At 39.4% G+C, this 14,623-nt stretch overlaps 1 protein-coding gene across 1 annotated transcript in view; it reads left to right on the top strand.

The window, feature by feature from the left end:
• LRIG3 (leucine rich repeats and immunoglobulin like domains 3) overlaps positions 1-14,623 on the top strand; it is a 46,244-nt gene that overhangs the window by 6,556 nt on the left and 25,065 nt on the right. Inside the window, exon 3 of the mRNA XM_090273536.1 lies at positions 123-197. Coding sequence (XP_090129662.1) covers positions 123-197 — 75 coding nt within the window. The remainder of the gene's footprint in view (positions 1-122; positions 198-14,623) is intronic.

The raw sequence follows: 14,623 nt of genomic DNA, 5'->3' as shown, positions 1-14,623 counted from the left end.
TACAATAAATTATTTAAAACTGTTTAACTTGATGGGTACCTTTAAATAATTTTAGAGTTTCACCTCTATGAATTACAGATCACCTAATTAGCTTTTTTTGCTTCTTTTTTGGGCATTTACAGGAAACTGAACAACAATGAATTGGAGACCATTCCAAATCTAGGACCAGTCTCAGCAAATATTACACTTCTGTCCTTGTAAGTCAATGTTAGCAGGGTTACGTATGTTTGTTGGTAGGGACTATGGGTAGCAGTGGATAAGGACTGAAGTAAAGACCTTAGAAGCAAAATGTGAATGCTTTCTTCAATGGGTAATGGAGGTATTCTTTAAATTAGTTGACTTGTTTTTCAGTCCCAGTTTCTCTCTACTAAATTTGAAGGATCATTGTAATAATACACTTTTTACACTTTGCTATTATTGCTAAACTACTCTCTGAGATTCAGAGAAGTCACCTGCACTCAACAGAGACGTGTATTTGATTATATTCTGTAGACTAGGACTTGAACTCTGGTATTACTTAATGATTGGCATGGGATCTATGGATTAGATATTATTACATAGTTACTAGTGGAAAATGACTGTTGTTGTTTTGTGAGGAGAAATGGGAAATTTTTATTAAGGCATTGGGGTATCCTCTTTTAAGTGTGGAACCTGGGGTGGAAAGCAAGGTTCAGAAACATCAAATCAAAATATGAACTTTATACAGTTAAATTAAGTATGTGATTGAAGTTGGAAATACCATTGCATGTTATTTCGGAAATAGGAGTTTTCAAATAAAACTAAAATTGTTTTAGCTTTTGTGTGTGTGTAGGGCAGATAACATTTTATTCATGCACTGAAGATGCTTTGGAATAATTTTGACTTTCAGAATTTAAAGCCAGCATTTAGAATGTGCATGGTTTAATTTCTAAAATTAAGTAGTTTCCCATCTTAATCTTGAATAATTTAAAAATATATTTAACCCACAGAAGTTAAAAATGTTTTCCTTCTTTATACAGCCCAAGAGAAAAACCACCATTGTTAGGTGCTTCTGGGAAAGGTGTTGGGAGGGTCAAAATTATACAGTAAATTTCAGGAAAGCTGTTCAATTAATTAAAGTGATCACTACCCAATTGCTTACATCTGGTGATTTATAGAGGTTTGTTTTTACTTAGGGCCAGGTCAGCTAAGTCACTAGTGCAGCCGCTATGTCTGCTTTCCTCTGTTTGAATAAGAACTAAGTGACATTTGATACTGATGTGGTTTTCCCAAAGATCAGAAACAGAAAGGAATGAGAGAAGAAGCAGTTGGTATTTGACAAATAAACACTGAATTTGAAAAACATTTTTATGCAAGCATTAATACCTGTTCTCTTTCACAATTGCTTAAAATCTTGGAGTTAAATGAAGCACTGACTTTGGTATCTTAAACATCTTTAGCAGTTCTCATTTGACCAGTGGGGCCTTTTTAAACCTCAGGGAATGCCACTCCACCCTTCTGTCCTGGTTCTGTGTATTGGCAGATTCTGTCAGCATGTTCAAGAGAGCCTTGAGGGGGGTCATCGCATGCTTCAGGGCCAAGGGCATTGGCAGTGGAGTTTCAGAATCAGGGTGTGATAGGGAGAACAGTCTTCTCTTTAGCTTGATATAGAATTGAAAGCATAAGAACTTGTAAGTAAATTAGAAAATTCTATTGAAAAAAATAATTAGTGATTTTACACTTTAAAGCTATAACTGGTAATTAGAAAACGGAAATAAAATATGGAAAGTTAGAAACTTTCAGAATTTGAAGTCATCTTCATATTTTGTTTGTGTTTCACTCTAGTAAGTGCTGAATAATCTTTTTGGAACTTGAATAATCTCACTCTCTTTCCCCTTAATTTGTTGCAGTACACCTAACCAGGGATTGCTTTCCTCATCTATATAATGTTAGATCTTATTACCCTAAATTACATAGAATCTATGTGAAAAATAATTTCTGTGACGGACCTGCTAATTCAATATGGATAGTGAAAAATTGTTTTTATACCTATGAAATATCTTTAAAAATGTACTTCTCTGTTTTCTTCTACATATGTTTCGTTTTCTCTTGTAGGCTTTCTTTGGATGTTGCGGTACACAATAGTGTTTCTAAAGCACTATTATTTTCTGCCTCTTGTTGCATAGGGTGGAGCATTTTCTTTTATAGAAGCACTTGAAAATAATCAGAGCCAAAACTCAGTACTTATACATTTCTGAAATTTCAAAAAAAAATTTGTTAAACCACATAACATGAGTCAGATTAGAAACATGCTGTAGCACCACAATTAAATCCCACATCTTTCAAAGTAGTTCTCAGGATTATTTGACTTTTATTCTATCAAGATTTTTTTTTAACAGTTTGTGGAGAAAAATATTATTTTTCTGGGTAATCTGCATAAGTTAAATCATTTTAAACATATTAAAGAAAAGGAGAAATTATTTGGAGTCTTGAACATAAGGTTTGGTGTCAGTGTTCTTTACTGTTCCTGTTCTGTGCAGTGGGGACTCTTCCCCGCTGCGGGTGTGAGGGGGTGGCAGGGGGCTGGATGCAGAGAAAACTTTATCTGGTAAGACCTTTTTCCTCTCTCAGCTGCAGGAGCCAGGAGCTAACACTGGGTCCGCTGGCACCTCATGTCCAGAGATGAATTTATTTAAGGACCAGTTCTGATGTCAGCGAAACTTGGTCTTAGGTTGGCCATTGGGTGAGCAGTGAACCTCCCCAGGAAGAAAGCTCATCTTTAACATTTGTGGGGATTTTTCAGAATATAAAAGACCATTTGCATTGACCTGCTTGTCTTTGACGCCTACACAGCACTAGCTCAAAAGTCAGCAGGCATTCTAAGGGCAGGACATAGTTCGTGATTTTCTTTGTTTTTCTCTCACAATTACTTCCTACCCAGGGCAGGATGGTATGTATTAGGGAAAGAAATGGAATAATCTTTGGAATGAATATATTTTGTAGTTAAACTGTTGACCTGGCATAAGTGAGTGTGCTCACTGGATGTGATGGATAGTTCTGGCTTCTGTGACATACATGAGATGCTCAAGCCGTGGACATTTCTGGGTTCTGTGACCTGGATTGGGGTCTGGTTTGAATCCATGAGGTATATATAATGTTGTTGCTGAACAAGAGGAGTTATTGCTCATTGAATAAAGCTAGTTTAGTCTTAGTCTTGACATGGATGGTTTATATGGTATTGCTCAACATGCAGATACTTGCCTGTTGTCTTAGAGATGGATAGGTTTAGTTGAGTGATTGTCTAAGAGTTACCTAGATTACCTGTTAAAAATGTAGATTTCTTGGCCCTATCCCTAGAGATTCTAAATCAGTGGGCTTGGGTGGTGCCCAAGAATATCCATTTTAACATATCTACCTGGCTGAATCTGATCAAAAATTGCATAAATATTTCTGGAATTACTAATAGAGTCCAGTTATCATAATCAAATAAGCCTTTTATCAGTGTTTCTTACCTCAGAGGTAGAGCATTTCTCCCAAGTTCATCATACGCTAGTTTTCCAGAAATGACATTGTCATCCGTCCAAAAAAGTTGTTATAAAAATTGGTCACCTTCACGGTGAGACCCCCCCCCCCCCAAACGTGTGCTCTAACAGTGGGAAGCCATTGAAGGGATTTCAAGCAGATAGCAGTGATCAGACTTGCCTTTTGAAAGTGCCACTCTGGCTTTCCTGGGGACGACAGCTTGGAGATGGCAGGTGGTTTGGACAGGGCAGGTCATGAGGAAACCACTGCGGTTGGCCGGGAGAGATGTGGCTCCACTCTTCAACAGCGCAGCTCCGCTGATATGTCAGCAGAACAGTGATTCAAAGAGAAGCACAAGTCGAGTAGCTCAGAATTAATTGCTTGCTCTTCCCTTTGCTGGGTTTGTGCCCTTGGGCAAGTTACTGTCTCTCTGTGTTTCCTCATCTATAAAATGAGAATAATAATGCCCACCTCACTGGGTGGTTGTGAGGATTCAGAGAGAGAATACAAGTAAAACCAGCAGGCGTCTGCTCAGTGAATATGGGCCATGGTCAATATGATCATTCATTCTATTAAAATTTATTGAAGAAATAAACAGTACCAGGCTCTGTCTTAAGTGCTGGAGCCACAGCACTTACCAGGAAGCTTTCATTCTAGTGAGGAGTGGGAAGAAATAAAGAAGTAAACAAACTTTAAAATAAAACTTGAGTTTCTTGATAAATGCTACTATGAAGGGAAAGAAAGAAGGACAGAGGGACCAAGAGCTCCGGCAGTTGCCCTTTAGTGTGGTCAGGGAAGGTTTCTTTCTGAATATTGACCAAATCCTACTGTGTGCTGGGTACTTGTTTTAGGGTTGAGATTCAGCAGTGAACAAAAGAGCCAAAAATCTTTGCCCTCATGAACTGACCCTCTGGTGAAAGGAGAGAGACAAACAGTAAAACCAATGAGACATGCGGTCAGAAGGTGCTAAGTGCTTGGGAGAAAAATAAAGCAGAAAGGAGGTAGGGAGTGTGTGGTGGGAGAGGGGATTGGCAGTTTTAAATGCAGGCGCATGGAGCCACTTGCATGGCAGGTGACATTTGAATCAGGGCCCGAAGGTGAGGTAGGGAGTCATGGGTGGGCATCCTGGGGGTGGGGTCATCTCTTCCAGTGTCCTCTGCCCTGTCCGGGCCCATCTTGCCTTGTCTCTTCCGCTGTTACGTGGAAATGAAATGGTTTTGTTTGTAATTTTCTCCTGTCCTATACTTTGAGGCCTCTGTGGCTCACTCTTGTTTTTCCCAACACTTAATGCAGATATATGGCATGTAGTTGGTGCTTAATTAGTACATGAATTAAGGAATATTTACGGAACAGCCATGCAGTTGGCATAATTCAAACAGATCTCCTCCTATAAATTTAGCCTATACAGTGGAGACAAAGCATACCTATGTTCCACTTAATTTGTATTCAACTGTGTGTGCTTGGTAAAAAATAATAATAAGTTATAACAACAGCAGTAATAAAGAAAAAAGAACAAGAGAAGTAATTGAAGTAGGGTAAGGATTTAGCTTACCACTGTAGCCAGTGGGCACATGCCCTGGAGTATGTGCGTAATGAAAGTATCTGGGAAGTAAAAACTCCTTTTCCATTTCCCATTGTTCTAAGTGAACATCTTGGCCCACTGAGGATTATTTTGGTCTTCAGAAATAAAGATTTTTCATAGCCCCTGTGCACAACACTCATGCATCTTCAGAACTAAAAATTCAAAATACAAAACTGGCTCTGTATGGGATTCATTGAGAGAATATGTCAGCATAAAAATTCTTTGCCAGTGTGTTAAGGGATCTTCAAGGGTATATTCATGATAGCCAGCTTCCCCTATCCAATGGTTTTAGAACAGAGTGCCATATGAGATGGGGTTCCATCCCGTCCTGTCCCCCTGTATTGGAGATGCTTTGGGGAGGCAGGAAAGTGTGAGTCATGCCCTTTCCTCCAACATCTGATGTGATTTATATGCTACAAAGAACAATCCTGGATGGTAGGCAGTGGAGAGTATTAGAAAATTGTATGGCATGAACAATAGTCACAGAATTCTGAGAAGGGTGTTACTGGTCGTCTTTTTCCTTCAGCTTTGAAACTCCCCCAAGTACCATATGTGTAGTGCTGCAGTGGTATTGGCCACACATCTCATTCCAAGGTAGTGCTCACGTCGTACTGAGCTCCCTCAGTAGTGAGTCCAGGCTCTGGCACGCAGATGCTCATTGAATATCCGAGTGGATGAGGGAGATCTCAGGCCCTTATGCAGCAGAGAGACCTGAACTGGGAATGGGGCACATAGGTTTTTGTCCTGGCTCACATTGATGACTCTTCTGGCTTAACCCGACTTTGTTTATCTGTAAAAACAGTGTAAGGTGTTTCTCCATCTATCTCACCTGGTTCTGGTGAAGGATCAAGAGGCAAGATGTATGGGAAAGGCCCCTGAGAAGAGTGAGCTGCAGCAGCTGCTGCGGAAAGCTGCAGTGGGCTTGGCGGGGTGGCCCAGACTTGAGGCAATCGGACAAAGCGGGTCCTGGAACCTAAGGGTCACAGGAAGAAGGCAGGATTTAAAAACATTGTCCTAGCAGCAAAGATGAGGGAGGGAGAAAGAACTTTGCATTTGGGATGAATTTTCAGGAAACTTTTATTTTCTTCAAATAGTTTTTCAAAAACAGGTGAGCATTCAATTATAGTTAATAACTGCCCAACCTCTCTAAGGCTTGTATATCTATAAGCTGGATTTTGAGCTGTTCATAGTGCCCAATAACACGGCCTACTAGGTGCTAAGTGCTAGGGAACAAAGAAAAATGGGACTTGGCCTCTGCCCTCAAGGGGCTTTGAGTAACTAAACCTAACCGGGAAGAGAGACAATGAGGTGAAACTTGAGAAGGGTGCTGCCCAGGCTGACAGAAGTGTGCTTGGGGCTGTCCTAGTGCCCAGCAGGGCTGGGGTTTCACTAAGAGTAGAACAAGGGTGCCGGAGGGCAGGGGAGGATGGAGACTTGGGTAAGGATCAGCTTCGGTGGTTTACAGGTTTGGGGAGTCCAGTTGCAGACTTCTTAACGCAGGGGAATGAAACGACTGCATTTCCGTTCATCCCAGAACCTGCTTTTTACCTTCTTTCTCCTGTGTTTCAGTCTTAAACAGTGTTCATTTTCTAAGTGCCATAAAGACAGATAAATAACATGACTTCGACATTTAACAGCTAGGACTTGCTGAATTCCTGCCATCCATCCATTCTTGGAACTCTTGTATTCTGTGAGCCCTGCTGTGTGTTTGCTCCATGTCTTTTTCCCACAGAGGGAAATTGGCCATGGGGTTGGGTGTCCCTTGCATATTGACTTCTGGATGATGAAAAGGGTAGATTTGAACTAGTGGTTAGAAATCCGGTCAGCAGTTCTTTTATCTAGATACTGAACCCATTACCCCATTAAATGGGAATTTCATCCTTTAACATGCATTTCTCATTACAGTTCAAAAATTAGACTAATAAAAAAAGTCAGTTTGGCAGACAGTGATTTAAGAGACTTATTGCTTGATTGCATGGCTCAGAATTTATCTAAATAATTCATCAAATTCACTTTATAACTTTTAAAACATATAGATATTTTAATTGTTCAGAACTCAGAGATAAAGCTGCGTATAAAGGAAGGCAAGCATTTTGTATCTTTTCAAGTGATGATGTAACTGAGTAATTTTTAAATTGGAGTACAGCTCAAAGTATTGTTAGTTTTTTGTTGTTTTTTTAAACCAAAACTTATATGAATCAGTATGTTAAACGTGTTCACCATTTTGTCAAATTAATTAAGGAAGTCTGGGAGTAGCTTTAGTCGAAATTAGAAGTGTAGGCTCTAGGGTATCAGGGAGCTTTGTTCTGATCAAGTGAACATGAACCATATCCTCTTTACCTATGTCTGGGTATTAAAAAAACCCATGGAATTTGATCACCTTAACTGAAAAAATTAAGCTCTACTGATGTAGATGAGCGGACCAGTATCTTCAAAAGTAAAGGACATTGCATGGGAGGGCTACAGGCTTCACCCGTACAAGCCAGACGTTACTGTGTTTAAATAGAAATAAGCTCATGAAGATCGAGTCTTACAAAATAAACATTTACACATGTTAATATGATAAGTTGTATTCTTTTATTGGACTTTAAAATGTTTATGTGATTTGCACATAAAAGAGTTTACTGTACACAGAGGTATGTTTGTGACAAACAGTCTCTAAGTTTCATCTTCACGTTTACTTGAAACTACTCCCCAGAATACAAGTTGTGAGGTTTTTGACTTCTTAATTTAGAAGGATTGTGTTTGAAACAAATATGTGATCACGTCATGGCTCTTTTCAACCCTTCGGGAATTTCCCATTGCTCTGAGATCCAGAGCACATTTTTTCTTAAGATAGACAATGCTCTGCATGGTCTGAATCCTCTTTTCCCATTGAGCCTCCTCTGACGCATTCCGCACTCCGAGGCGTGTGCCAGCTGGTTCCTGCCTCAGGCCCTGTTGCACATGCTTTCCCTCTGCCTGGAATACTCCCCTCCCCCAACTCTTAAGTCAGCCTTCGGTTTCCCCTTATATATTTTCGTATCTCCTTTATTTACATGGTCTATTGTAATATATACTGTCACATTTTTCAGTTGCATTTGTGATAGTTTACTGTCCATTTTCTCTACCGGAATGAAACTTCATAAAAACTGAGACCATATCTGTTTTTATCTCCACTATAACCCTGACGTTAGTGTAGAACCTGGCAGGTGGCAGACACTCAGTACGTGTTTACTAAATGAATCACCAAGCAGGTAGCCCTGTTCAAATTAATAGACATAGTTATTGTAGAAGAAACTATTCAGTTAACCTTTCTGTTCCTACCTCTTTATACACACTTAAATTTTCATTAATGAAATGGTTTTTCCAAGGTAACAACATCATTAGATTTGGCTTAGTGACTCATTAAGCATCTTTCTACAGTGTTGGTTCTTGGAGTCAGTAAAACTGACCCCCAGTCCCTTGATTTGACCTTCTCGTGGAGCAAGCCACGAACAAAATTCCTGCATTACCAATGCGTACCCTGAACCTACACCATTTCCTCACCCTTCTCTCAACTTGATGCTAGCCATTTTGGTTGCTACTTTCAAATATCAAGTACAACTTCTGCCAGAGACATCTCTAAGCTGAATGAGGCTTGTGCTGCCAAGACGGACAAAACAATAAAGCTACAGCTAGTTGCTTTTCACGATTGGGGTGGCAAGATTCAACATGTGTTTCTCTCCTGGCCCAGTTCCTTTTCCTCCTCCTCTTCCTTATTCTACAAGAGTATCTCTGCTATCTTCCCTAGACCAGAGGCTCCGGGCTCTAGTTGGGCAGAGAGACCAAAACAATGAAACAGGGCTCTAATCAATAAGACTTCTTTCTTTGGCTGAAAGTTGCTTAAGTACTAAATTCAAAACATGAAAGGAAATGGCAATTATAAATAGAAGCAGCTCCTTTCTAGTACTTAAAATCACCTGCTTGGCTTTCTCCGTTTTTCTCCCTGAAGCTTTAGCCAGTAGACACAGTACAGTATTCCCTCACTTATTGCAGGTATTATGTTCTAGACCCCCCCCTCCCCACCCCGTGATAGGTGAAAATCTGAGAATAAGGAACCTTACATTTGTTTTAGTATTTATATATATTTTAAGGCTTTATAAACCCTTCCCACACACTTATAAACCATTCCCAGTCCCTTATTAACCTTTTCCACACTTTTATAACACTACTTAATTCTTAAACATATTCTACACTCTTAAACCTACGTAACTTTAACAACATATGTATACAGTACTGCAAATTCCCGCGATGTAGCGAAAAATCCACAATAAATAAATATAATATTTCTAAAAATCCCGCGATACAGTGAGGCCTCTCTCTATCATGGTTCATTTATTGTGGCCTCACTGTATCGCGGGATTTTAAAAAATATATTTAATTATTTATCGTGGATTTTTTGCTATATATCAGGATTTTGGCGTACTGTATACGTATGTTGTTAAAGTTACGTAGGTTTAAGAGTGTAGAATAAATGTAAGGTTCCTACTTCTCTGGGTGGTCTGGAATGTAATACCTGCCATAAGTGAGGGAATACTGTACTGTAGTCTCTTGAGTGAGGGTGAAACTCAAATGAAAAAGTAATATTTATGCTGCAAGTATCATGCAACATTAACATGGTATACATTCTTGGACTGTGAATTTTACTATGCATGAGCAATTTTGAATGTTTTTATAACAAAACAAACATGGAATAGAATAGAATCAGAATGAGCATAATTATTTGAAAAAAATAGATGCTTTTCGAACTTAAGTCACTGATTGCCTTGCAAGGTATTAAGAGGCCAGTATTTTTTAAAGATGGAATTTTATAGAGTCAGGAAAGTAGTCAATTAATTACATAAATCCCTCTTATTCTCCTGTCTTTTTTGCCTTCACTTCCTCACCACCATCCCCATTTAAGTATCAAGAAAAAGGTTGAGAATTAGAAAAATTTGGTACATTATATAACTAATCATAACTCAATTTTTTGTTAGTTTTGAGTGTCTATAATCAATGCTAGTAACTTAGACTTGGAAGAGACATTTCTTCCCATGGAGAAACCTCATAAAGAGAGGTCATCCAACCTCCTTGAGCACATCCAGGGACAAAAGCTCAGTTCTTGGGGAGGAGCCATTCCACTGTGAATAGTCCAAATTGCTGGGATTTTTGTTAGCTGAGTTATGCCCTTCTGTGGCTTTTACCTGTGGTCCTAGTTCTGTGCTGGAGAGACCAAGTTCCTTCTATTTTCAGCATTATAAAACAAGACTTAAAATATAAGGTTTTCTTAAAGCCCTCTTTCCCCCAGCTCAGATTCCAATTCCATCCCCCTGAGTGCCATGTGGTCTAGGCCAGTGCTCTCCAGCAGCACGTAGCACTCGCCGTGATGGGAATGTTCTGTGTCTGTGCGGCCCACTGCGCTAGCCACTGCACACATGGGTGTTGACCACTTGGAATACAGCTAGTGCTGCTAAATTTTCAATTTAATTTGTCTTAAATTAAATGTACATGGCCGGTGGCTATTTTACCAGACAGTCCTCCCCACATACACCTTGTCTAGCTTGACAGTAGGAAATAATGTTCCCAGAACAAATTTTGAGATGTCTAATACAGAATATGATTGGACCGTCACTCTCGACCCAGATGGGAAATTAATGAAGCTTAAGATTCTATTGGCTTCTTAAGGACCATGATGTAGTATTATCTCATATTCAGTTGTCATCAGCTGAGCTCCCAAGTCTGTTGTAATTTTCATAAGAATTTCTTTCAAATAGGTCTTTTAAAATGATGGTTAAAATTTTGAAACACTTCCTTATCCCAGCTTAATTTCTATGGTTGCTTCTAGACCATTATTTTAGTACATTGAGAGATTGCGGGTCATAAGTCATCTATTAGATGACCTATACTTACAGTTCTGTGGCACTTGCGCTTGGCTGTTTACACCTCTATCCCTGTTAATACAGATGGTGGACTAAACGCATTAATTTAACCCTGCACCTTCCTAAATGCCCTTAAAGTGAAAATGAAGGACTGTACACCAATGGGAACAAAGATAAAATATAGGAGATAGTTCAAATGAAAGATGCCATAAAAATCTTGTAAGTAAAGCAGCAAATTGTAACTGACTTCAGAGAGAAAATGGAGTAGATCCCAAAAGAAGCAAACTTATCTTTTTCGCTTTTGGTTTTGCTGTAGAACCTCAGAATAGTTCAGGAACTCAAGACCTGTAAAGGCGGAAGTGCAGAGTAGCACTAAAGGGGGTTTGGTTAAACCTCTTATAAGAAGCAGTCAAACGTCTGGGTTCCTCTAAAACTCAAAGCCCAGTGACTGCCCCTCCCCTGATGTGGGCAGAGGAGATTGGAAGTTTAGTCTCTAGAGGGTTGGAACAGAAAACCCCAGCTGGGCCAGGGATGGGAATGAGGGCAGCATATTCTGCAATCGGGAATAAAATCAAATATGAGTACTGAGAGTGACAGCACTCCTGTGAGCCCTCAGATTCCGTTCCTGTTCGCCCTCCTACACAGTAGATTTGAGGTTGGAGGATTTGAGCAGTGAGATGTGGAGATCCTGTCATGAAATAGGTCTGTGGTAAGACTCACCAGTCAACAGGTCCATGCCACACATAGCCCTTAATGAGCTGTTTAGAACTGCTTTTTATTAAATATGAATGATCTACACTAAGGGACATCACTGTGCAATTTCAGAATGCCAGCTGTAAAGAGAAGTCCTGAGAGGAAGGGAAAAGGGCACAAAGCCAATCAGCTCTAAGGACTGACCGTGTTCCCTCAGGTGTGCTCCTAGCAGTGTCACCATCACCTGAGAACCTGACAGAAATGCAGATTCTCAGGCTCTACCCAGACCTCCTGAAAGAGAAACCCTGAAGGTGGGGTGCAACAGTCTTTCTTCAAGAAGCCCTGTCCCATAAATCTTGATGTCTGCTGAAGTTGGAGAAACACTGGGTAGAGAATCAGAATGGCCTCTGGCTTCTCAGACTTGTAAGGGCTCTAATGGAACAAAACAATGTCTTCGGATCCTAAGGGAAAAGGATTTCTAAGTTTAGCTCTGTACACACCCAAACTATCAATCCTGTAAAGATATTTCCAAACAGAACAAAAGGAAACAAAACATACCACTACATATGGTTTCATGGAAAGCTAATGGAGAATTTGCCCTAGGGAATGACAGAGTAAACCAAGGAAGACCAGACAGCCAGGTAGTGGGACAAAGGCTACATTTTTGCATGATGATTGTGTGACACCTCTGTAGCAAATCTAGTCATTTGCAGTGTTTGTCATCCACATCTAGAATCTCAACTTCTTAGATCTGGAAGAGGTCATTCCATTCCATCTCCTCCATTCGACAGGTGAGAAAAATCAAGGGTCACAAAATGTGGTAAATCACAACAGAACCAGGACCAGGATCAACATCCCCTTGCTGGGAAACTGTGTTTGAATTGCTGCTTCAAAGAGATCCTCCTTGAGAGAGAGAGAGAGAGAGAGAGAGAGAGAGAGAGAGAGAGAGAGAGAGAGAGAGAGAGAGAAAGAGGGAGGGAGAGAGAGAGAGAGGGAGGGAGAGAGAGAGAGGGAGAGAGAGAGAGAGAGAGAGAGAGACGCAAGCTCCTACATTTAACAGGTGGTTTAGTGTATGGAACCACAGTTTTATGTTTCCTTATTCTGGGTGGCACTGAGATAGCATAACATTCTTCTGACGTACATGTACATCTTGAACCACAATGTAGAGAAATCCTTACAGGCTAATCTAAAGTTGTATCTAGAGTTTCTGGACTAATTACTGGTCACTTCAGGGTCTTAAACCCATTTATTTAATCCTATCTTCAGAGGAGCCAAAGATGAATTAGAAGTTCTCTCCACTCTCCAGTAAACCACAAGCTAATGGGAAGACTCAAACTCACAGCTTAACAATAACAGTGGTCTGGCTTGTAAAATGGCTATGGAGGGCCTCTACCTCAGAAGAGAGGGAAGATTTTTAAATTTCACTAAATTAGAGTTAAGTTTTATTGCACGTAATTAAATTGTTTCAGATTAAAATAATTGTTCAGTAAGTATCTTCTTTAGCATCTTAAATTGAAAGACTTGCTCTTAAATTTCTATTTACATAAAGGACTAAATTGAATTTACACTTGAGGATAAAAAGAGTTGTTTTGTATGTTTTGAATGGGTTTTTGACTTTTTAAAATATTTTTAATGCATTATAATTGGAATATTAATTAGGGGCCTGATTACTGTATTAAAACATTGTGGCCATCATTATAATGTTCACAATCCAAAAGATAATTATATTTGATATTGACCTGGTTTTTAGCTGAAAGAACTGACTCTTTGCTCCTCACAGTGGCTCATTTGCTACTTAATATCATTAACTCTTAATCAGGAATCTTTCTCCTTGCTAAAATTGCCTCATTTGGCTTTGCTCTTTGATGCCACAATACCAGTGGACCAGTCTAAACATGTGTTCTTTTAATGAAACTTCTTAATTACTTTTTTGGAAAAAAAAGATGAGCAAAGAGAGTTTATTTTTATCTGCATGGGAGAGGTTCTTTGCTTGCCAAGTCTCTCTGTTAAAAGAAGCCTAATATTATGGGATGTTAGTATTCTAGCCAAGATAGTTTTCAAGGAAGGCTTCTTTTGGGGTGGCGGGTAGAGTTATTTATTGTTGGAAGAATAAGTGACCTTTAATGTGTTTGCAAATGTAGTGTTTTCTTTAACAACTTGTAATTCCTTTATAAATGATGCTAAACTGGTTGCTTGCAAGTTATATATAGAAATCAGTATTCCTTGGGGCCAAACCGATGCTCCCAGTCAATACAGTTAATATGCTTGCTCTGTGGTTGTATGGAATGACCACAGATTCAGCAATTTGTTAGCTTCAATAACTGAATTGGACTTAAGGGATGTGGTTAGAGAAATGCCTTCTAAGAAAAGAGGGCATTGCAACATATAAAAAAGTAGGTTTCCAATTAAGTTTCACTGCACGCACCCTCTCTTAAAAGGAAAATGCCACATACACATCACAGCTGCAAAGCCTTAAGCTGCCTGTCATGTTGTGCAATATGTAGGAGACAGTTGAAATGATTGACAGATACTTCTTATTCATCAGGAAGTTACAGTTTAATTGGCTCAGGAATTCCAGTGTGAAAAAACCTGATATTCTGGTTCCTCACTAACAAAGAATATTTCACTCTGTGCCTCTCCTTTCAGACTCTAGAAATAGACTTAACAACATTTATATCCTCTTAAGAGTTCATGAGGTTCTTTTGAGACTCTTAGGCTTTCTGGAGATCACAGTGAGTCAAATAGTAGAACCAATCATCATCATACGGAGTGGTAGTGTTGCTAACCTCCTAAGTTTTATTTTACTGTTATTAATTTAGTCTGGGTTTACATTTAGTTGAGGTGTTCAGAGTATCAGAACAAACAAGCACATTTCTTATTTATGAGAATAGTACATTCGTCCGTTCTCCTAGTGATTGTAGGCACAATAAAGTGTGTTGTAGTCAGCACATAGCCTGTTCTCTGTGCTTTAGAAGTCCTCCCATACCAG

Source organism: Furipterus horrens, unplaced genomic scaffold (genome assembly GCF_987537825.1).
Source record: "Furipterus horrens unplaced genomic scaffold, mFurHor1.1.pri manual_scaffold_4, whole genome shotgun sequence".
Lineage (NCBI taxonomy): Eukaryota > Metazoa > Chordata > Mammalia > Chiroptera > Furipteridae > Furipterus > Furipterus horrens.
Note: the sequence above shows the minus strand (reverse complement) of the source record. Positions and strands in the feature narration are given on the sequence as shown.